Source organism: Linepithema humile, chromosome 3 (assembly GCF_040581485.1).
Source record: "Linepithema humile isolate Giens D197 chromosome 3, Lhum_UNIL_v1.0, whole genome shotgun sequence".
NCBI lineage: Eukaryota > Metazoa > Arthropoda > Insecta > Hymenoptera > Formicidae > Linepithema > Linepithema humile.
Genome location: NC_090130.1, coordinates 30,750,145 through 30,773,940, shown reverse-complemented (window position 1 = coordinate 30,773,940; position 23,796 = coordinate 30,750,145). Strand labels below are relative to the sequence as shown.

Below are 23,796 nucleotides of genomic sequence, written 5' to 3'. Positions count from 1 at the left end.
GATTAATTTTAATTTAATAAATCTCTTTGTGCCGGCGCAAGAACGTAGATTTTGAACTGAAATCGAAGACGGAGAACAAAAGGAAGAAGGGTTGATAGCCGATCGTTGAATAAAACAAGAGCAGGCCGCGATTTGACCGAATTGCGCCGGACAATCGATGTAGGGTAAACGTACTCGCGTGCATTATCTCGTGGCATGCCGCAAACTCTTGCGTAATCCCTTTCAAATTCAAATATAAAGTCGGACCACCAGTTCTGGCCACTTTGAATAGATTCTGCTTCATTGACTCTCAATGCTCTTTCAAGACGCATTATAAATTATTTCAGATCGAATTTCTCTTTTCAATCAGTCTACATAGTGTAATATAAAATGATCGTAATAATACAAAAATTAGTTTGATAAAAATATAAACCATAAGAGAAACGAAAAGAAATGAAGAAAAATGAAGTAATAAAGAATCCGCTAAGGTCCATTTTATGGTCTTTATTAAATTACACGAAAAGATTAATTTTAATTTTTATGAAAATAAGATTTCCGCAAAACTCTGTATCTTTAAGAAATCTTGTAAGCAGATTAAAAATTAAACGGCCAGAATTGGTAAATTGACCCTGACCACACCTAAGTACACTGATTTTATTATATTATATAATCATATTAAATTGTGCGTACCGTCATGTTTAAAAATCCTAATCAGAATTTGATTATCCCCGGTGTTCGATCTTCGTCGGGTCATCGAAGCAGAGGCAACGTGGCGATCGCCTTCGCTCCAGCTGTAGATAGCGCGTAAACGCGATGACGTCTAAATCTAAAAATAGTCGTAAGTATTTCATTTGCACGACACATATGCGTGAAAGAGCGCGTACTCGAAATCTATACCTCTGTTCTAATCAAGAAAGCTCCCTTTATTATTCCTTGTCGTGATCCGTCATAATTATCAGGCAGCCAGGTGGCGAGACGACCAAACATATCAGGCTATTAAGAAATAGCATGCTAAGAATAAATATTACTGTACAGACATTATCGAAGAAACAGTATCAAAGTAAAATTTTAATTTGCAAATGTAGTAACTTTTTTAATTAGGTATATCAATTTTTTTACTGAAATTTTTTCAACTATTTATATTCTTTGATGATGATTCTATTTTTGCCGCATCAATATGTATAAAGCAAGTTCCAGTTTTAATAAGGAAAAATAATTCTCTTACGGTTCCGTGAGTTGTAGCAATTTTTCATTTCCGCTGCGATCCCACAAGTCATCGCGGGCCCGCATGTCTACGTTACATATATGATGCACGGATGAGCAATGAAGGAGGGGAACGTCCGTACAGCGTATACTCTTTTTATTGTTTTGTCATTCATTTACATACAAATATCCTCAAGATACGTCTTACGAAACGAAGTAGTGGCCATATTCGGTGCTCGCTGTAGTTCGCGCTTTCGCTCTCTACAATTAAAAAGAACGTGTTTCTCGATACAAAGTAGTCCCGCGCGCGTCGCTCTTCACTCACTTAAAATATTACATTAACTTCGCGGCGTCCTTGAGCTCGTCTCGTCTACTTTCGGGAAAGCAACGTCCGTTTTTGCAACTCCTTCGGTGCTTGCTAATCCGGCTCGCTTACCGTAGCGAAATATTCGCAACAAAAAAAAGACGATGTCGGAATCTAAGAATTTTAATCTTGAGAAAATAACGCAAGTGCGCGTCGTAAAAGTCTAGCAACGCATAAAAGAGTAATGCCGCCAGATTTCTCAGCACCGAGCAAGATCGATGTATTCGTATTAACGCACGGATCAACAACGATTAGCAAGTATAAATCGCACTGGTGGATTTCGTCCCGGCCTCCCGGCCTCGCATCACGTTAAGGTTCCGCTCCGCTCGCTGCAGCTGTATTGAATTATTGAACACAAGTGATTACAATCGAAAACATTTAATTTATTTCGATACGCAGTGCGAGAAAAAAAAATTAGTTTCTCGCCTTTAACTCAGTACGGCTGCAACGAGAGACCAGGAACCTGAAAAGAATTCGGAATAAAAAAAAGTTTGCGAAAAACGCGCTGATTACACATCGACGCGCTCTTCTCTCTTTCTCTCTCTCTCTCTCTCTCTCTCTCTCTCTCTCTCTCTCTCTCTCTCTTTCTTTCTTATCTGTGAAGCTTCGAATCCCGATACACGCTGCGAGGAACCTATATGCGAGAGAAATCTCGAGAGTTTGGCAGTCGATGGCTGTTATTAAAAACGGATGCTGTCCGATTCGCGCGCGATCATTCAGCACAATGCATATCACAATTCGAGGTAAAGTTCGGCACGCCGATAAGTTCGGCGACATATGATTCGCATGACGTGCTCCTTCTGACAGCGATAATTTCATTGAATTCGATATTGCAACAGTGTATCTTATACGGATCGTTTTTCCCTTGCAAAGTATAAACGCAGAGATTATTATACAGGATGTTCCAGGGCAAACGGATGTCTCTTTAATAACGGATGAATTTAGAGTAGATTTTGTTTTCAGTGAAAACGTCGACAGTTTCTGAATTATAAGCGATTGATAAAAGGGACATTAAATTAACATTAGATTAATGTTTCGCTTACCATTGCGAAACATTAGATTAATGTTTCGCTTACCATTGCGAAACACTAGCGGGACATTGGATTATGTATATCCAGTTAACAATTGTTCCAATTCAATCACTTTTGTTCGATTTAAATATAGATTAACAGCATTGAGATTAAATGAGCTTGAACTTTGTTAAGAAAAAGACATTCGTCTATCTTCGGAATGCCCTGTCATCAACATTCGAACTCATTGATATATCGCTTTCCATTCCTCTTATTGATACGAAAGTTCAAACAGCTCAGATCTAGTCATCTCGTGATTACGCTTTGTGCATTCAATAATTATTGACTTATTCTTACATGAAGAAAATCGGTTTCGCTCGTGTCTTACGCGAATTTTATTTCAAATTTATCCAGAAACTGCATTTTGAGAATGCATTTTGATCGTTACAACTAGAAAACCACAAGTGTGCAAATCGCCCGTCCCAATTCGCGTGTTCTAATGTGAACTCGAACGATTCTTTCACATAGATCGCGCATATCGAAGGCAGGACGAAGCGACTCTTAATAGTGAAGGATATCGCGAGGGAACGGAGCTCCTCGCGGTATCGCTGTGACGCTTACGGCGTAATTATTATTAATATATGCTTCACACACGTTAAATTCGCAGTCATTCCAACGCACGTTCCTAAGAACAGCCTAAACACGAACGTTTCCACTCGCACGAGTGAAGCCGACGACAAAAACCGTCAATAAACAGACATTGTACAAACATCAAGTAAAAAATACAAGTGCGAGTTTCCGCGAAATTGCATTGTCGCGCGTCAATTAATTAATTGTATTGTACAGATTAATCATACTTCAGTTAATTACTTAAATTAATTCTTCGCAACATTAATCTTAATCTTAATATTAAAATCGTCGGCTTTTTATGATTTACATATTTGTTTCTCGCTCGCGAAATAATAAATAAAATTTTTTTAATTAAGAAAAATGAGAAAATGTGGGAATGCAGGACACTCCGTATTCGTGTGTGTGCGACGGAAAAATGTATATGCGCAATTTTGGGATCAATGGAGATTTGGAAGAAATAAGCGGAACGAAGTGGACAAAAGTCACTGAGAATCCTCGTCGCTGGTTTCACTCGTTTTTTAAATGCGTCGGATTTAGAATCGCTCAAGTATATTCGATCGATCGGTCGGAGCGATCTCGCAATACACAAGTGCTTATTAATGGCCTCGAGATCGCGACGACCGTTTATCACTGTCCTCCACCAAGCCACCTCGACCCGCTCTCTCTCTCTCTCCTCTCAAAGAATTCTTTTTTTCAACCTTAACACAAACACTCTTAATACTCGCGTCTTATAAGACTACCATATGAAAATTATAGTTTTGCCGTAATACGTTTTGCAGTGCAACAAAAAAAAAGTATGTGCGGCTAATATGCATATCGCAGCTTCGACAGTAGTCACAAGTATCGCGCGGAGTCTCTAAACGACGCGATAAAAGTGCGATACATTAACGAGCGCGACGGTCAAGTGAAAAAAAAAAAAGAAAAGTGAATGCTGTCAACACGCGGTTAGGCGTGTAAAATACACACGGTGTCTCACGACGCACTGCGCTTAGCTTTAACAACAGATTCCACGAGCAATTTTGAGCAGATCCTTCCTCTTTTAATAATTAAAATGTCGATACATTAGTAATTTTCGAATTACAAATCATTCAAAAGCTCTTCGCAAATAAAACTTCAGAAGCGCGCGCGCGCGCACACACACACAAATAAATATAATATAAATATAATAATATACTTAAAAAAAAAAATTTTTTATATATATAATTTATTTTTATTTAATATATAATACTTGCTTTCTCTCTCTCTCTCTCTCTCTCTCTCTCTATCTATCTATCTATCTATCTATCTATCTCTGTACTTCATTTCAGACTTAATTTGTTAAAAATTAACTCAAAGTTTTCTTAATAATCAAGATATTTAACGTTGAATGTTAAAAATAGTGGCGAATAATGGCTTTCCTTAAAATAATCTTCGAGGAAAAATCGTCTCGAAATGCAGTGAAGATTTCTGTCATTACGATAAAGAGCGGGTGACGTGGAACATCGTATATCGAGAAGAGCGAAAAGATAAACGAAAGGCAAAACGTAGGAGGTAAGCGACGGTAAGAAAACGAGCTCTGAAATTGCAGCTAGAGGAACATTCGAAGAAAAACCTTCGCCCTCCGATATTGCCCACATTTTCCACCTCTCTCACACACTAATTACGATGTACTTTTCATTAAGAGGTAAAACGAAGAGAAGGAAAGATGAATAAAATAAATACATCATATTGGAAGATCCACACCAGACGAATTTATATGTACAAAGGAATGAGGTGTAGAAAATACGCAGTGTAAAAGGAGGGGAGGTAATGAAAAGGAGAGGAAAAAGAAGTGTATAAAAAGATAATCGCGCGCAACTCTTCGCGCGCCCATAGATCGCATACGTGTCTCTCTCTCTCTCTCTCTCTATCTCTATCTCGGTTACCCGCGAGAATATTTGTGTGCGACGCACCCCAGCCATACATATTACATACGTCGAGAGAAAACGCAGACCGTTATCTAGCGAAAAAGGTACAGTAAGGAAATAAATGTTAAGCCTCCAGTTTCCTTACTGCGGCCGTATCGAATTATTTAGATAAAATTATAGCCAATTATTTTTCGAGTGAAAAATTAAACATGAATATTGTTCGATATAAACACGTACGACGTCGTAGGTGTCGAAGATTAGATTTACCAGCGCTGGTTATCAAAATTGTATATCTTTTCTTACGAAATTATCTCTCCGACTAGAAACTCCGCTTTTACGTCTAATTCCTCTTCGAGATGATTATCAAAGGTTTCTTACGATTACGTGTATCGTAAACAAGCGTGTCGAGAGATGCGTACGTAATAAAGCGCGGTGAAGCGTCGTACAATAAAAAACTGTGTAAAATTCAGCCTTCGAAGAAAGTCACGCGAGTCGGTAGACGGCCACCGACCGAAAGATTGCGTACAAAATGGACTTTACAAGATAAAAATTCATAGATACTCGTATTTATTCCACTTAACTCGTGACGAACGCGTTTACCGGACATTAATCGAACACTTGCAGGAAATTGATAAGATTGTGCGTCCGATCTCGAATAAGAAAAAAGGCAATTTACAAAAGCCGGTCTTTTACAAGTCAAATAATTTTTTAGCGATAAAATTGTGCTACAAAGTTGCAGTGATTAATTGTGCGCTAGTTTTATTTTTTCACTCAATAATAAATATTGATTTCTTTTACCAGAAAAAAAATATTTGATATCAAAAGTTAATTTAGCGTAATTTACCGCAAGTGTTCACTGCGATGGCCGATATACGCATTTTCCACATTTTTCTTTTTCACTATCAATATTGATAGTAATAATCGTTCGCGATCGTAACGCGACAACGAATCATATCACATTCGAACTGATGAATCGATTGCGTGGCAAAAGCTAGGGCTCTTCGCGTAAAAGCTTGGTCGATCGCGGTAACAGGTGCCGAGAGCATAAAATAAAGTAAATAGCCTCGAGAAAAAATGATGCGGACAATAGAAAAAGTGAACCATGTATCGTACGAACGATTAGCAGCTTATTCGTGTATGCGAGCGAACCGAATTGCGTGAACAGAGGTGCTCGTTAAATGAAAACTATATAGAAGCCGTTACTAACCATATTGAAAGCCATGAAACTACGATTAGGTGCCAGATTTCAAGAAAATCTCCATCCAACCGAAAAGTACACTTCGATGTACGACAGTAACTTCCTTGGAGAGTAAATCGCCGTATCAGACCGTGCGTCAAATCGCGATTTAGCATATTCGAGATATCCGGGAATGGATTAACACGGAGATACCTTAACTATATATCGTTTAAAGCGCAATATACGTGTCCTCGAGAATTTCACAATCAACGATCGTGGCATCCGTCTATCGTCGTTTATTGCTATTTACAGTGTTTCAATGTATCTAGTAGATTAACGCGGCATCGGGGAACGAGGTTGTATATGTGTGCGTGTATGTATGTGTGTCTCTTGGAATGTATACTCGCCTGTTATATTTTCATACAGAGATCGATTCGCGTCACAACGAAGAAATCGACAAGGCAATGCGCTTCGCGTAAATCATTAAAAATAGACGGCAACGTGTGACATCGCGCGCCGACGAAGTATAAAAGACAAATACGGAAATGCAGAGGAAAAACACATGCCACGACATTGACACAAAAGGAATTCTGCATAGAATGTTCTACAATGAGATCGTTCTTATGTAAAAAAAAAAAAAAAAAATGAAAATATATAAAGAAATAGTATCAGCGTACAAGAGGTTTTAGAAACCCTGCCTGACCATATGCAGTAAAAAATATGCGTTGCGTAACGTTGGACGTTGAAATAATTGAGTTTCTCGCGAATTAACTAATCGCCACGCTGAAACTCATCGTGAAAAACTCGTCCGATCGATTATAATATTGATCTTAATTACAAAACGTCTCGCTCGATCGACCTTGACTATAAAACGAGCGCTTCTCGAAACGTGGATTAGTGTAGATATTTATGCATAGAGACCGATATTATTATTATAAATAGTACACTATTTTTTTTTTTTTTTGGTCTTTATCGATATCCCTTTAATCTACGAAGCGATATAATAGTATCTCATTGTGCGTGTACTTATTTTATATTCTCATTGAAACGTCTCCGTCGATCGGAACCCCCCTCGTGGGCGTCTCTCGTAATCCCTTGTGCGTGTAAAACAAATTGACCCATGAACCGTATCAAAGGAAACTCAACTGATTCAACGTTTCGTTACGATTGTTATTCGTATAGTAAATAACGAAAGAGTTACGGCCACTTAAGATGCTAAGTTAGATTAATTTACTTACACACAAATGTCCGATATACATGAATGTAACCATACTACATTCTCGCAAATATGTTGTAAAAACCTGTATGTGGATCTCGATGATATCGTTCCGATATCAAGCGCGTTTTTTCTGTTTTCTTTTTTTTTTTTTGTTGTTGCTGTCTCATTCCTTTCGGCTTTGAGAATGCAGCTCTGTCTCCTTTTCTCTCCTTATCGTCTTCTTTATCTCTTGTTCAGTTCTGTTCTCACGACTGAAAACATAAAATATCTCATATAAATACAATAATTTTGCATTTTTCATATTTTTCCGTTAATCACAAGAAATCGCTCAATTCGGATAATATTTCATACCATCTATTATCTCCTGCTTCATCTTCTGGAATTCTTTGCGCACTTCTTTAATTATCTCCGCCTTGAAGGCCTCCATCTCTTGTGCAGTGAGTGAGGCTCCATCATTGACTCCGTTTACCTTGAGAAGCGTGTCCTCCGAGGCCGAACCAAACCTCTTGCGCACTGATTTCGGTGACTCGGCGCCATTCGAGAACTTATTGTTCGATGCATTGCTCTTGTCCCAGGATTTTTTGTCTGGCGAGCTTTCCGGTTCCTGGTGAAAAAAAATTGTTGGATTAACTTTCTCTTCTCGATTTGCGAAACGTTCGTCAAATGTCCAAGTTGCGCGATTGATGTTCACGTACCGGTGGTTGTTCAGGTTGCTTCTTTTCAGCAGCGGCTCGCCGGCGCGCCAAAGTCTTGGCCATCTCGTCCATCATGGAAGCCATTCCGCCGCCTCCGCCTCTCCCTAAAGTGCCGTAGTTGCCCCCGCTACTTCCGCTGCCGCTACTGCTAGTGCTCGAACCACTATTCTCCACCGGCTGCGACTGTTGCTGTTGGCAAAAAATATCCATTACTATTTTTATTTACGCATTCTTCTTGTCACGTATTTAAAAAACTATATTAACAATTTCGTGTTTCGCACTCTTGCAAAATATGATTCCACACTCGTTGGAAGATTAAAAAAGATTACCTGTTTCTTTTTGAGACGAGCCTGAAGAGCGGCGGCCAACGAGTTGGTGTCAGGTGCGGAATCGGAACTGGCAGATGAGCCGGCAGAATTGCTAGCGTTGGGTACAGGTGGTGGCGGCGGCGGCGGCGGCGCCGCTGGTCCACCCAGCGGCACCATCGGGGGCGGCGGTGGACCGCCAGCGCCGGCGATGGGAACGTACGCGTTAGCGCTAACCGCGTGATGCCCGCCGGCGGCATATTGATTCACCGAATTCGATGGTGTGCCATACGGATTTGTGGCGCCTGCGGTGGCAGGCGTCTGCACCTGGCCGCTAGTGCCGGCATACTGTGCTTGCGCTTGCGACACGTACTGAGATTGACCTGGCTGCGCGACCGCGTACTGGCTTGCCGGACCAGGCGGCGGACCGGTGGCGTACTGATTTATCGAGCTACTACTTCCGTACTGATTACCGCTCGGCTGACTTCCGTACTGGCCCGCGTTCACTTGTCCACCCGCGGCGTAATTGCTCGTCTGACTGTTAGTACCGTAGAAACTGTTCTGGCTGCCGGTGGGTGGATATTGGCTCGGACTCTGGCCGACGGTGCTCGCGCCGCTTCCGGTACCACCGGCGGCGCTCGCGTACTGATTGCTCGCGGGCGTAGCGCCGTACTGATTTGTCTGATTAGTCACGTAAATGGGCTGCTGATGAGACTGTTGACTCGCGAGATTCGATTGAGACGGCGATTGCGCGTACTGGTTCATCATCATCGGTGGCGCCGGTATCGCGGACGAGTTGAAATTCATCATCGCCGGCGGACACGGCGGCGCGGGAGGCGCGATCGGTGGCTGTGGCGGCGGTACAGGAGGACCGGTGTGTCCGGCCGACATCTGCGGAGCGGCAGGAGGCATGCCGGCGACACCTTGCATGGCCTGTAGTGCTGGTGGCTGCTGCTGCGGCGGCTGCGGCGCTGGCGGCGCCGACGAAGTTCGATGATGACCGGATTGCTGCTGCTGTTGCTGCTGTTGTTGCTGCTGTTGCTGTTGCGCAGCTGGCGGGCAGCTCGGTGATATAGGAGCACAATTGGGACTGCTGGTTGCTGCAAGGAAATTTTATCTATGTAGTTTCAATTGTTTATCGTCACCTATTATTTCTGTACACTCAATATTCGTTACGCATAGTGATGTTTTTGTAATTTAAGTATTATATATGTAATTATAAAATCTTTGTCGTATAATTATTCCATACTATGATTGTCATATTTGAATTGTGTTTGTTATATTATCACTTATTACGTCGCAAAATGTAATACCTTGACTCTGTTGGGACATTCTGCGTTCTTGAATTATCGCTACGTCTTCTCTGGTCATGGTTCTGCGCAAACGAAAATTGGAATTAGCTACGAATGACACCCAACGCATTGTTAATGCAAAGCGTAGGACCAGCCAGCTAAACTAACACATTGAACATAATCGATTATCTATGTATAGTTCTAGACACAAATTGTTTTCTATCTCGCTGTATATGTGTGTACATATATTTCCACAATAATTTGATTTTAAACCACAAGTCATCGTATCATCACACAGGGTGTTGGAACATCGTCATATTAATCTACGCAAATCACGAAGCAAAAAAAAATATTAACTTAATACATTCTTCCGATGATCCACGATACTTTTGTAAAGAGTAAGTGAATTTATGCAGCTGTGAACGGACAGCTTATCTTATCCTTGTCACCACACTTGTATATTTAGACCGGTCCTTGTCCGACAACTGTTCCAGATATCTAATTTATCGAGCATCCATGAATCTTGTAAAAGCCGTCCGCGAAAAGCCGTTGGAAAAATGTCATTGCTAATCCGATCGCGCGATGCATTCGAGTTATTTCGAGCGGAACAGCAATGCAACAGACGGAGCGAATTCCCCGTCCTGCCTCGTGTCCACAATTTTATTTTCGACGCCGCGATAAATATCTTCTCGCCGAGCCTCGCACGAAGATTCGCCACGCGGAAGAGCGAAAAAGAGGAAAAGAAGAGAACGAAGTTGGTTAATTGATATCGCTAAATCACGAATTTTTTGGCGACTACTTTGGAAGGGAAGAGGAAATGATGCAAGGGGAAACGGAAATCAAAACTTCCACTACGGAGAATCGGAAGAGAACTAGAGAAACATATTGCTTTTAATCCTTATTAGCCTACTGCTATCAAATACCAACATCATTAAATTAACGATTTCGTAAGAATATATTTCAACACATTTAACTAAAGATATCGCTCTTCTTGAGAGATATTCACACTTTCCTGCGTCACGTTATTCAGTGAGATGATGCAAAATACTTTAATCATACAAAAACGAGTCAACAAGCTTCCGGAGAGTCGATTAAAAAATATGTGTTTATTATAGAAATTCAAACTTATTTTTCTACAATCATTATTTGTTTCAATACACTTCTTTCAATAATTTAAATTTTGTGATTTATTTAGTCGGAAAATTGTCTAATCATGCAGCAGCTTTAAGTTCGCCGTCATTAGGAAAGCGTCTTATCACGTACTCCACATAGTCTAGACTTAGCCATCATCATTTTGCTACCATGCATTCAGGCCATTAAAAGATCTGAGAGGATCTGGGCTGAAGGAGATGTGATAAGAGATTTTTCTAACGACGGCGAGCTCAAAGCTGCGGTGCGTGCTTGGTAATTTCTTAACCGAAACACTTTTTTTAAAAGAATTAAACAAAAATTGCTGAACTACTAAAAAAGAGTATGTTGAAAAACATGTAGAATGATAAATTATTGCTTGAGTTCTTATAATAAAATATTTTACAACGCAAGAAATTTTCGAAAACGTTTCGACTCACTCTCGTTAATTGAAAATGCCAAAATCACTCGATTATTCAACAGCTTGAAATTCATCGTCGTTAGGAAAGCGTCTTATCGTGCATTTCACGCAATCCAGACATGGCATCATCAGAGCTTGCTATCATGCATTTAAACTATTAAAAAAATCAGAGATCTGGACAGTGTAAAATGTGGTAGAACACTTTTTCAACGATAACGAGCTTAAAGCTGCCGTAACCGGGATAATTTGTCAAGGAAAAAAAAAGTTTTGCAGGTTATCAAAGGAAGATCACCTCGTGTGTCCGTCGTTCGGTGAGCCGCGCGGACACCCCGCTTGAATAACGGTGCCGGCAGCACCGCCAACGGTCGCGCGGTGATCAGGGGTTGCGATGGCGGAGGTGGCCGTCTGGCCCCCCGTAGGCAGATGGCCCAGGGACAGGGAGATCCGCGCGGTACGACCTTGACTGCAACCAGTCAGGACAGATGTGTAATTCGCTTTTAGGGGAAATTCGAATGGGCCTGCGTTCCGTAAATTAGATTGCCATATCCCGCGAGAGTCCTTCCGCGCCTTCGTCCGGCAACGATATACGCGATGCGCGAATATCGAAAACCGCTGCCGCCGCGCAATGATCTGCGATACTTGAAGGAAAACCTTCGCACGGAAGGAACAAGGTCGCCCGCCTTTCGTTCGAAAACACCGACGACTCTCTCGGCGACGAGAGTTATGCGCGCCGTGTATCGTATCTCGTGACAGGAAATAATCGGCGTAACGAGGTAATAATGGCCGTGTTGTAAATCGTCGGAAAGCGAAAAAGAGATAAAGGGGAGAGGAGCGAGAGAAGGACGAGTTATACGTACCTGTATCCCATGTCCTCTTCATATTGTGCGGTTGCCTGACTTTGCTGTTGCTGTTGCTGCTGCTGCTGTTGCTGCTGGTAGGCAGTTTGCTGCTGAGTAGCCGCGGTGGTTGTCGGAGCAAGACTCCTTGATATGTTACTGCCGTTGCTCAGCACCTACGCGACACGATGTGCAATTAGAAGCTAATTAACAATGACGAGGTCCAATTACGACAAACGCCCGACAAACGCTCGGCAATTGTAGTCGCCGTGGACTAAAATCGATGTCCCGGCTGCAAAAACAAGCGGATGTTCGCTCCTCTCGTTCCCGAGTTTCTTTTTTCTCCTTTTAGCTAATAACATCCAAGATGGTTTAAAATGTCGGAAAGCCCCGCGATGAAAGTTACATCAAGTTATCATCCTGACTACGAATTACAGCGTAACAAAGAGCGCGCAGAGCTTTCTTTAAATCCTCCGAGTCCCAATGTGATAAATCGACTTTAAACACAAGTTAAATTAACTTTTATGATTGTTTTGTTATGAAGATGCACAATAACAAGAGCACTGAATCCCATAAAAATAATCTTTGCAACAACGTAATCTAAATGTCAGGACTCAGTGATTCGTCTGCGCTCGCGGCAATTTTAACTGCAAGTCATTTTAGAACTCCAATTAAAAAGTCTAATAATATTCCGACCAACGGGATGATTCGGAAATTACGACTGTGTGAAGAAAAGAAAAAAATTGTAAATTACATCGAGTGCCTGGAGCATCGCCCGGGCGAAGGCGTCGGCGTCGTCCTTACTGGAGAAATTGAGCCCGTAGACCTGTTTGTTGTCCCGCCACTGGTGAAACGTGACCGTGGCCTGGTTGTACTTAAGACCCTTCAGGATCGCGCAATTGATGACGATCTCGTGGTCCTGCAGCTTCCTGCCGACCACGCGAAACGTGTTGTTCACCTGGTGATGGTACAACTGCACTTTGGAGAGGCCGGACGAACTGCCGCTCGGTATCCATTTTTTATTCACGTCGTCGTACACCATCACCGACGCGCGGGCGGATGATATGCTCACTTCGCTGCAAATTGACAAAACGTCGACTTTTAGATCAATTAATTCCTTTGGCGCGTCCGCGATTATTCTCTCGCGCTTTTTGCGCATCCGTCCTTCGTCACGTTACGTCACGCCGGGAAAAAAAAAACCGATTCTTTCAGTGTTAAGAAAATGTCAAAGCTCTCAATAATCCACTTTTTGATATTAATTAACTTAATGAGAGCAAAAGAACTTGAAGAATAAAATATAATAATGAAAATTTAAATGCATAAAAATAATCCGAAAAATACATGTAAAATGTGCGTTATTTTTTATGAAAAATTTTTGTATCAATTAATACTAAATTTTTCCTAACGAGATTGTAAATATGTGTAACTTTATACAACACTTTCTAAGTTGCTTCGTTGCCTCGTATTTTGCAATATAAATTGCAATTTTCTTATCCGGCTTTTGCATCTATTATTCTTTCAATTTATTTTGCAACTGTTCTCACAAATAACGTAAAATTGCAGGTTACGTAAAACTGAAGCACGAACAACACAGACATCCGAAGGACATAACAAGAATTTCAAAAGTGTATTTTGGATTTTCTCGTTAATTCTTGCGTCGTTTATGAAGAAACGAAGGGTATCGAGCCAACATATCGCAATAGCGCAAGAGGAGGCGAAGGACGAAAGAGAAAATCGACGCGTGCCGTGTACCACGAGCGGCTATCCTGTTGCCAGGAAGATTGCTGCTGGCGATAACCCGCTTGCATCGAGAAAGGACGTGTCCTCGTGTCCCGACTTCGTACGTCATCCTCGGACAAGGAAGTGTTGTAGGACCATCTCGTCCTGCTGCTTTTGGAAAACGAATTCGCACGCGAATCCCACATAATTGCGAGAAGATTCCTAGGCGGTGATAATCATCGTAGAAATCACCATTATCACACTACATCGCACACCTAATCGGAAAACCGAGAAAGAGATGAGAATCGCGAGTTTCACACGCGATTTCCAATTAAATATCCGTGAATATCCGACTCGATTCGCGAAAGAAGGCACGCGCGCACTCGCTCGCTGTCGCTTTCACTGGGCTGAAAAGCGGCAGTTCGAGCTGTTCCCTCCGTCGGCGAAACGGGAACAGGACGAGGATGTGGCGAGATACGACCATTTCCTCGGCCCGTCCTGCTGCTCTGTATATACACACGGTCAAGCGAAGTGATAACGTCGGGCGCAACGCACACTCGGCCGCAACGTCCGTTGCAGGTCCGCGTTTCGAGGACGAATTTGCGTCGCATAAAAGATAACGCATAAAGAAAAAAAAAAGAAAGATAAAAGAAACTATCGATAATTCGAGTGAGATTTTCGCGAATCAATGACGCATCGATCGGATTAATCGATGAAAAATTTTTGTCACACGAAATTGTCAATGAACATAAGATCCTACGGCGATACTATATCTTATCATTAAGTAGTATTTGATGTCTCATCGTATATTATTATATTTTATTATTACAAAATAATGACTCAAATCTAGCAAAAAAATTCCCTGAGAATTTAAATTTGAAACTAAGAGATTTATAAATGCAAATTAAATTTATTTATTATATTACATAAATGTGCGGATTTCTTAGTAGTTTTTACTTATACAATCGCGAAGAAAAAGAACCGTTCAAGTTCTAGATATTAAATTAAAAAAAGTTACTGAATTGCAAAATAGAGGCAAAATCCTTGTGATTTCAATAAAAATTACTCAAGTTTCTTCAGACAAAAATATTTCTTGAAAATTCAGAATTTTCTCCAGAAGGAAGACATTTCTGCTTTATTATCAATATTATATTTCAATCTCGAGATCATTTTCACATCATATTAATTTTCAATACTTCCTGTTATGCATTCCAAGATCAAAGCACTCGACTCTCGTCAACGGGATCGAAATGCGTTCAATTTTGTTAATTAGCTGCCGCGCGAGCTTATGTAGGTCAAAGACCTACCTTGCGCATGATAATTATCGATCTAAGAGCACGAGTTAAATATCATTGCAGTCGCGTATTATTATAGCGGACATTGAACTCTCACGATCTAAATGTCGATAAAATCAACCTTTAATATAGACGTTATTGCCAGCATTGTTTGCGAATTCCGCCATTCTGACAGCGCTATTATGAAGCGGTCGCAAACAACCGTGATTCTTTCAAGAACCCACTTCTCCGTGGCGGAAGTTCCACTCTTGGACCGATATTTCTAGTAATCCGTCGAAAAGAATTCATTATTTTTATTCTATCGACTTGCAGACAGCGTACAAACATTTTTAATTGTGAAACACAATATTCGTGCAAATAAGTTTATCGTTTCTGACATCGTAATTCAATATGATTGCAATGAGAGACCGAGAGGGTATATCAACATGATATATCCTTAGTTCTCATAATTTATAAACACAAATAAGAATTTATAAAGTTTATACAAAAATATTTTATAAAGTAATAATTCTGACAACTTTTTATTATTGCAGAAATTGATTAAGAATTGAAGTGAGTTTTTTTTCAAGACAAAAATATTTTTCTAAGTTTCTCACGATTTTTCACTTATCATACCTTACTTCCGGAATCGCGAATCCGTCACGTTCTCGATCACGGGCTCATCGCGCTGTGCTCGGATGCCCGAAAGAAACTTTTAGAGCATAAAGCGCGAAGCACATTGTATCAGCAGCCGGAAGTAACACCGAGTCTCTTTCTCAGCTGGTAGTAGATCATATTGTTCGAGAGTGCTACGTTATGTAAAAGTGGAATAAATGCATTCCGGAGGGCATTGCCTTAGCTGCTCCTCCCGCAGGTGTAGGTTCTCGCGTAGAACCGGCGTAAATTTCAATCGCGATCACGCGGCTTGTAGCGAAGCAAAGCTTTACACGCGTACGCGAAACAGCGCGTGCCGCGCTTTATCTCCGGCAATGCACGCGGAAACGTTCACCGTTAACCTTTCACCAAATACCGAATGAAATAATCGTTCCGTGGAATTATATCTTGATTATCTGAAAAGCATCGCAATCTGTTTCGCATTTGCGTTAGTGCTTCGCAATTCTCTCAATCTTAACATCCAAAAGAAAGATAAGTGATGCACGCTTTTCCGAAATTAATGAAATTTTTATCCCGGCTAAAACTTCGAACTTAATTCAAACTTCAAACTAATCTCAACAAACAAAATTACATCGATTTTGGTTCAGCGAAAATACCGAGAGAGATCACCATTTATCGTATCTTTTCGACTTGCAATATATTTTTGACTAACAAATAATTTTAATAACAAATTAACAAATAATTTAAATTGTAAATTGATCACAAGATCCATTTCAATTAACTAAAAAATACGACTCTGTAATTGTTTGTAATTCAAAAAATATTGTTGCCCCAATATTTTTGAAGAATCGAATACAAATTAGTCAAAAAGATAAGAAAACATCCGCGAGTTTCTGAACAACCTGTATATTTAGAATTTATTATTTGCTATATATTTTATTTAAATAATATTTATTATTCTATATTTATACAATGTATAATTTCATTAAAAATTTAAGAGAAAGAAGAGAGACGTCGCTCGTACGTGAATTTAATGGCAATTCCGCGTTACAGTTTTCGTCGCGTTTTTATCATCTTCGCTGCATTGTATTGCGGCGGAGAGACAAAGGTATTACACGCGGGAGGAAGCAGTGACGAATGAAATGACGGCACACATACATGCGACATTGGATATCGAATTTATTCTACAACGCCGCGCGCGAGCACGACGCGTTACGTTTCGCTTTCATACACGCCCGGCCGGTTTATATGAGCCTCGCGCAGTGACGAATCCGCTCGTGTGACGACTCTATTAATTCTCGACGGACTTCCGCGACCGGTTTTGCTATCTCTTATCGGAAGATGTTTAGATTGAATGCTGTCCAGCGCTGACGCATCTCCGCGACAAAATTTGTCTTATCGGAACGATGCGAGCGACACGCTAAACTTGATAAGAAGAAAATCAGCGTCGCTACGAGTTATTTTGTTGACGCCTTTAAATCCCGTCGTTTTCGTGAAATGTATTAATTTTTAATATTGTTATCACAGAAATTGTACATAAAGTATCTTATAACTTGCGGTATTAATTTTAATAACAAATTCTCTAATAAATTTCGAGGCAATTCACCCTTAAAAATTTTTTTCTTATCATTAAGCTTCAAGAAGGATAATTCTTATCATTAAGCTTCGAGAAGATAAATGAAAGATAAAATATATTTCTCAGTTAATTTTAAATGGACTTCAATAAATTATAAAGATATGTAGTATTAATCGGATTGATCTTTGAAAAATAATTTTCGATCTTTAAGATTTTGTTGTTTAGGTCTCGAGATTGTTTAGAGATACACTTATGTCTTTACGAGTTTATTTGTTTTAGAATAATAAACTTTACTAATTGATGACACTTGCAGCGCTCAAAGGAGACGTACGGCTTCACCTTGAGGGAACGGATACGATTGCCGAAAGCGGCATATGGCAGGTAGCTGTGCGTCAACATTAATTGGATAGGTAAGTCAAGCCTTCCGACACTCGAGAAGTCCTCGGGACTCAACGGGCTCGCGTAACACGAGTCCCTAAATCTTGGCGATCCTAATCAGGCGTCGATCGTGCAGCGCAAGATGCTATTTTTTTTTCTCTCTCTCTTTCTTTCTCTCAAATCTTGACAATAAAACAAACATGTTCATATATAACTCAAAATCTTTTAGAATTATGTTTAATTATTTAATCTTTTAGAATTATGTTTTTAATTATTTGAGTATACCGTTGCTACTATATTTTTTAATCCTTTCTGATGCACTTTTTCAAGAATGTTTTAAATTCAATTTCAACAATTATCATACATTTATCTACATTTCAAATATGTATAAATATGCAAATTTCAACGTAAATAATTTTTACTATTAATGCCGCTATGACATTTTTATGCACTTTTTTTTAATTTAACATAAAATAAAATTAAATTTGCAAGAACAGATAATCTCAAACATATCCACAATCATAGTTATTTTTAAATCCATTGGAAAAGTGCATAAGTGTATAAATAAAAAAGCGTAATAAAAGATTAATTAATTAAACAAAATTCGAAATTGTAGGAAAATTTGTGAAGTCAATATTTTGCAAAAATTACGACGATTGTTTGCGTTTGGATGACAATATTGCGCAAAAAAGCCAGGAAACTGTATCTCCTTCACTCTTTTCCTTCATACAACAACATGATCCGTGGGGAAGAAAGTGGCCGTGGAAAAATCTTTCCCGGTCGGCGCAAGGTGCAACACAATGAGCGCGACAATGGGCGTTTAACAAAAGAGCGCACAACCTTCAAGTTACATGTATACCTGCATGTCAGAACACTACGTATCAAGCCGGCCATGTTGCATCCTGTGTATACTAAAGATACCCACTCAGAATAACAAATCGCGGCAACGGCGAAGCTTAAAATCGTCCCGCTTTAACGTTTCACTTTTATTAATCCGTTCCAACCAAAATCGATTGTAAATCTTTGCACAAATTTGATACGCAAAATTGTTACAAGACGAGGAATACAGAGGGAACGAATTATATTTATTATTTTTGCAATATATAATGCGCATTGCAGCGAAGCTTCCTTCGAAAGCTCCGAGAGCTGATTAAGGGAGGGTGAAAGTAGGTTACTCGAGCAATCTGCACCATATCGCGGCATTAAAATTAATTAAGCTCGGTTATTGAAGGCAAGATTGGTGCCCATTACACACGACTTTACCCACGGTTTAGCGAATGACAGTGGGATACGATACGGTGATTCGTTCTCTCTCTCTCTTCTCGATGAGAGAGATAGTAATTCGCGTGTATGCATGTATATCACGCGCATACACACATACACACGTTAGAAAATGCGCTGGATCATCCTACACGCTAATGCACAAAACGCTACATTTCCGGCAGGTATACATAGGGTGTCCCGACATCGTCAATCGTATCGGAGCCACAGATTAGCCGATTTATAATCTATTTCTCTTGAATGACATTTTAACGAGACACATTCTAATTTTTATTCATTGCATTAAACATTTTAATGATATTTGAAGCCCTAATTGAAATATTATTAAGAGAAAATTAATGCTAAATAAATAGAAATAAAATATCAGTTGTACGATAATTTGTAGCGCATAAAATGTTATCGCTGTTCGAATGAAAATAAAAGCTTGAACGCTTGCGTATGTAATGCAGATAAATAAAAATGACTGAAATTAATTTCACGAGGATCTTCTCGTCGGTGTTGCAAAAATTGGCGCGGTGCAATTCGAGAAGCTTTGAACCCGGCGTGGTCGCGGAGTCGTTAAAGGCCCCCCTTCTTCCCTCCACACACTCATACGGCCGTACACGAACGCGAATATAGGGTACGTTATTCGGGCGAACGTCCGCACGGCTTGTTTCCCAGGTGTGATCATTAACTCTGCTCGGCGGCGAGAAAATCGTCCGGAATCATCATGGGACGCCCAGATACATATGTATATCGACCGCAGGAGAATCGAAACAAGAAGAGAAGGAGGCCTGGGCCACCGCCTCCGCCGCCTCCGCGAAGGGCAAGGCGGAATGACGCGGAATTGAGCGGAAGTCGCTCGCGGCCTTCGCCGCACCAACTTCTCATTTCGCACGCTCGATACTCGGTGACCAATATACAGAGCAAAACTCTGAAATGATGACACCCACGAGTTTGAATTTAACATGGAGACAATACGTCTGCGAGAAATGGAAAGTAAATTGCAATTATTTTTTTCCTTTTTGCACAGTTGCGGCCTGATTAATGGAAAAAATAAAAATGTAACATAGCTCACGGCGAAAATTTGTGTAAAACACATTTTCTGCACCAACAATCAAGAACGGTTAAATAAAAATTAACCTCTTTTTTTTTAAGTATTGAATCAAATTTGTGGTCAAATGATAGAGTTATATAATTTAGAGAATAAAGAAATTAGAACGACATTAATTAAAGAGTTTATCTCTCGCTTAATACCAGTTTAATTTCAACTAGATGCAAGGGATGTCATTCGAGATTTTATTTTGTCGAAATGTTTAAAATTATATGTAGAAAAATGTTACAGCTAGAAGCTTCGCGTAAAATTTTTCGTGCGAGTTCATCGGAGAAACTGTCATCATCGGGACACCCCATGTATCGGAAATGCAGGATTATCGAGGATGAAGTCATCGCGCATTTTCTGCGAAAAAGCCGTTTGATCCGTATCTCACGTTTTCGATACTACGGGCGTGTTGCTGCATGACGAATTCGGAGTTGTGAATCAGAGCCATAAGTACCGACTCGCGTCCATCATACCGTCGATTTTATTGTTATTAACATTGTCTAACAAGCGCTTTGTGCTGTCAAAGGCCGACGCAGAATTAAATCCGGCGTGCACTTGCATCTCAATGCATAATAACAAAGGTATTCTTTTTATTCTTTTCAAATCGATATAATTATGTAACGTATAATATTAAATGTATCATTATATGTTAATACTGTATCTGATTCGTGTATAATTATATAAGACAAATGTCAAGATTACAAGGTGAAACTTTTAATTGCATGCAATATCATTACGTTAGTTTTCAAACAAAGTGCACTAGAATTTTTTTCGTTGACAATGTGTTCAGCAATGACATGTAATGTACCGAACGTGATGTAATTATGAATACATGCTAATTACGGAATAATAGACAAGGCGTGCAGAATCTGCGCAGCGCCAATATTATATGCTATTAGACATTAATATTGATTTATTGCCCAAAGTGTTAAATTTCAAAATAATATCAAAATACATTTTGACTCTATTTTCAATTAAATGATAAAGTAGAATCGATATGTATTTGTGTAACATATTGAGACATAGAAATTTGATTAAAATAATAGCGCATACGTACGTTTTTTAAACTCATCTTCTCTCCAAATAGTTCTTTGCGAATATTAGATGTATCTTTCGCAATGCACCGTATCTTGGGTGCGGTATAATCTGTTTTGCATTCTACATAACATATGCTAAACTAATTAAAATTTTTGACAGCAGTTCCGGTTATTCCCTCATTAACGTTAATGTAATTCGCTTGTTTCTTTGTGAAGTGAGCCTCATCGAATTGAAATTAGTTTTAATTTTATATTAAGTTTACGAACATTTATCCAAAAAAACTTATAAAAAGTCGTCGTCGGACACTTTTGCATTTTAGATTTTTCCGCAGAGATCAACTCGGCGGTAGAAGTGCGCGCCGTGTTGAACGTGCTGAGCTCATAAAGATTGCACTTAAATTCGCTGCTTTCTAGAGCGACTCGGTCGAATAACATTGCCGCCGCGATATCTTCAACCTTCGCATTTTTCAAGCGTCATGCAACCTTCGCGCCCGGCACCGTTGCATTACGCATCAACGCAATCTGATACGACTGAGCAGAAAAATGAAGCTGAACGCCGAGATTGCGCTTTCGAACGTGCACATTTCAGCAAGTTTTTCCGCAAAGAAACGCAACTTAAATTGGCGAATTATCGGACAGCTGTTCTCTTCGTCGTATTATCGTTAATCTTAATTGACATTTACACGACCCGTGGCGTGGAAACAAGTCGGAAATGCCACGTTATGAGGGCTTCAGGGTTGAAAGCGGCCTGAAACGCGTCATTACCATGACAATAGTTCCTTCGCATCGAACCGTAGAACTTGAGCGTCTTACCGCACCCGAGATACGCTGTATTGCGAAAAATATGCCTAATATTCGCGGGAATTTGGTGAGAAAACGAGTTAGAAATACGCCTCGCGTCGCGCCGCACGACAGCGAGGGCTCTCGGGGTTGAAAGACGCGCAGCAGCAGCAGATGTACGTAAGATGTGACGGGGCCCGACATACAACACATGCACACGGCAAAGGAGAGGCAGGGGGAACGACGGCGAGTGAACGGACGAACGGACGTAAACGCAGGACTCGCCGTCGTCGCCGCCTGCGAAAGGCAGGGCTCGCGGGTTCATCATGCAAATGAAATACACTAATAAAATGAGATATATTTCATATTTTACAGAAATTGCGCAATTATACGGAACGTCTCGCGGATATTTCTTTTTAACGACTAATTTAACGACTAATTTAATGACTAATTCTCTGATTAATTTGCAGTCAACTTCTCTTCCGTAAAAATGTCAAGAAACGCGCATTTGTCGCGCCTTTCTGATTTTCAACATTACATATCGTTTAAATTAAGTTTCAGATTCAAATTGTAAAAGGAAGTCCACTTGAAATCAACCGAAGGATATAGTTCTGTTATTTATTTGTATACTTTCTTTCTCAATCATTAATAACTCGAAAACTATCGATGCTTTGCCGGGAAAAAATCGAATTGATCAGAACTGATCAGAAAATTTGTTATTGGAAGGACATCCATAAGAGTTTCTCTACACCCTGCATATGTCATTAAAAGAATGTTTGGTATTATTGTCGCGATGTATTCAGACATGTATGCCGGATTTAATTCCGCGTTGGCCGCAGCCTTCGACGATACAGAGACGCTCGTGAAAAACACCACCGGAGCAAACAACGCTCGCACGAAAGCGTCCTTCGCGAAGAAGCGGATGTGCATCGCGGGAGTGAAAAAAAGGACGCTCTCCTCTCGTCGTTCCGTGCAGTCGAAATCCGCGCTGTCAAAAATCGTTACGGTCGCTGCCCTCCGCCGAGGCCAGGCAAACAGATCCTGTCCCCTTCGACGTGAAGTTGGGATTTAAAGAACCGTCGAATTAAAGGAACGGCCCGCGCCCGCCCTCGACTGACATGATCGATATCGTCGCGCGATCCTCCTTGTCCGAATCCGTGTTATCGCGATGTATATTCAAACGATCAAAAGAATAGTTGCGCGCGATACTTTGAAGCAAAACGTCGGCGAAGTGCACTCGAAAGCACTCGAAAGAGCGACGGCGACGACGAATTGCCCGATATATTGACCGTTGTCTCCGTTCTCGGTGTTCTCAGCGGAGAAACAAGGCGCGACCGGGGATCGCTGCGAAATTCATGAAATCGGGAAAAGAGACGGGAAAAGAGAAAAATCCAACCGGAAAGTTGCTCGATCGTGATCGTTCTCGGTCCATCGACTCCACTCTGTGTGGGATGCAGTTTCTGTCTTTCTCTTTTGCCTTCTCTCTCGATTGTATATGTATTACTCACTTCATGTTTGCTTGGCCGGTGAGCGTGTGCTATGCCCTCATGCAAGCCGTCGTCGTGTTTCTGCTCCTGCACAGTATGTCACCGAGCCCATGAAAACACGCGAGATTAGGACAGGACTTGCGGTAGTTCGACATATAAATAACGAGATGAACGCAAAGTCCAGCGCGCGCGCGGCACTAACACCACCGTGACACCCTGCCGCTGCACATCTGGCCGGCCATATTGCCGACTCCGAATTCCTACTCCCTACCACCCGCTCGCCGTGGGGTCCGTCACGGAGTTGCTGCAACGCAAGATAACGGAGTCGCTGCAGCTGACAGCTCCCAGCGATGCAGTCGCCATGCCTGCCAACAGAGAAAATCCGCGACTCTCTAGAAAATTTTGTCTTCTTCTTTCTTGTTA

At 40.7% G+C, this 23,796-nt stretch overlaps 1 protein-coding gene across 4 annotated transcripts; it reads right to left on the bottom strand.

Annotated features, from left to right (window-relative positions):
- Positions 1 to 1,322: 1,322 nt before the first annotated feature.
- ena (enabled) lies at positions 1,323 to 23,653 on the bottom strand. Of its 4 annotated transcripts, none has more exons than XM_067352182.1 (9): positions 23,395 to 23,653; positions 12,900 to 13,221; positions 12,167 to 12,321; positions 11,602 to 11,772; positions 9,782 to 9,843; positions 8,493 to 9,568; positions 8,164 to 8,352; positions 7,820 to 8,072; positions 1,323 to 7,719 (listed from the first exon to the last, which is right to left on the bottom strand). In XM_067352182.1, exons 1-9 carry the CDS (start codon positions 23,397 to 23,399, stop codon positions 7,691 to 7,693), a joined length of 2,262 nt encoding a protein of 753 aa, XP_067208283.1. In that variant the 5' UTR covers positions 23,400 to 23,653; the 3' UTR covers positions 1,323 to 7,690. The 4 variants fall into 4 exon arrangements, with proteins under 4 accessions (XP_067208283.1, XP_067208282.1, XP_067208281.1 ...); XM_067352181.1 differs by lacking the exon at positions 23,395 to 23,653 and adding an exon at positions 13,898 to 14,353 and having other exon boundaries at positions 1,323 to 7,736; XM_067352180.1 differs by lacking the exon at positions 23,395 to 23,653 and adding an exon at positions 13,898 to 14,345.
- Between the last annotated feature and the right edge of the window lie 143 nt (positions 23,654 to 23,796).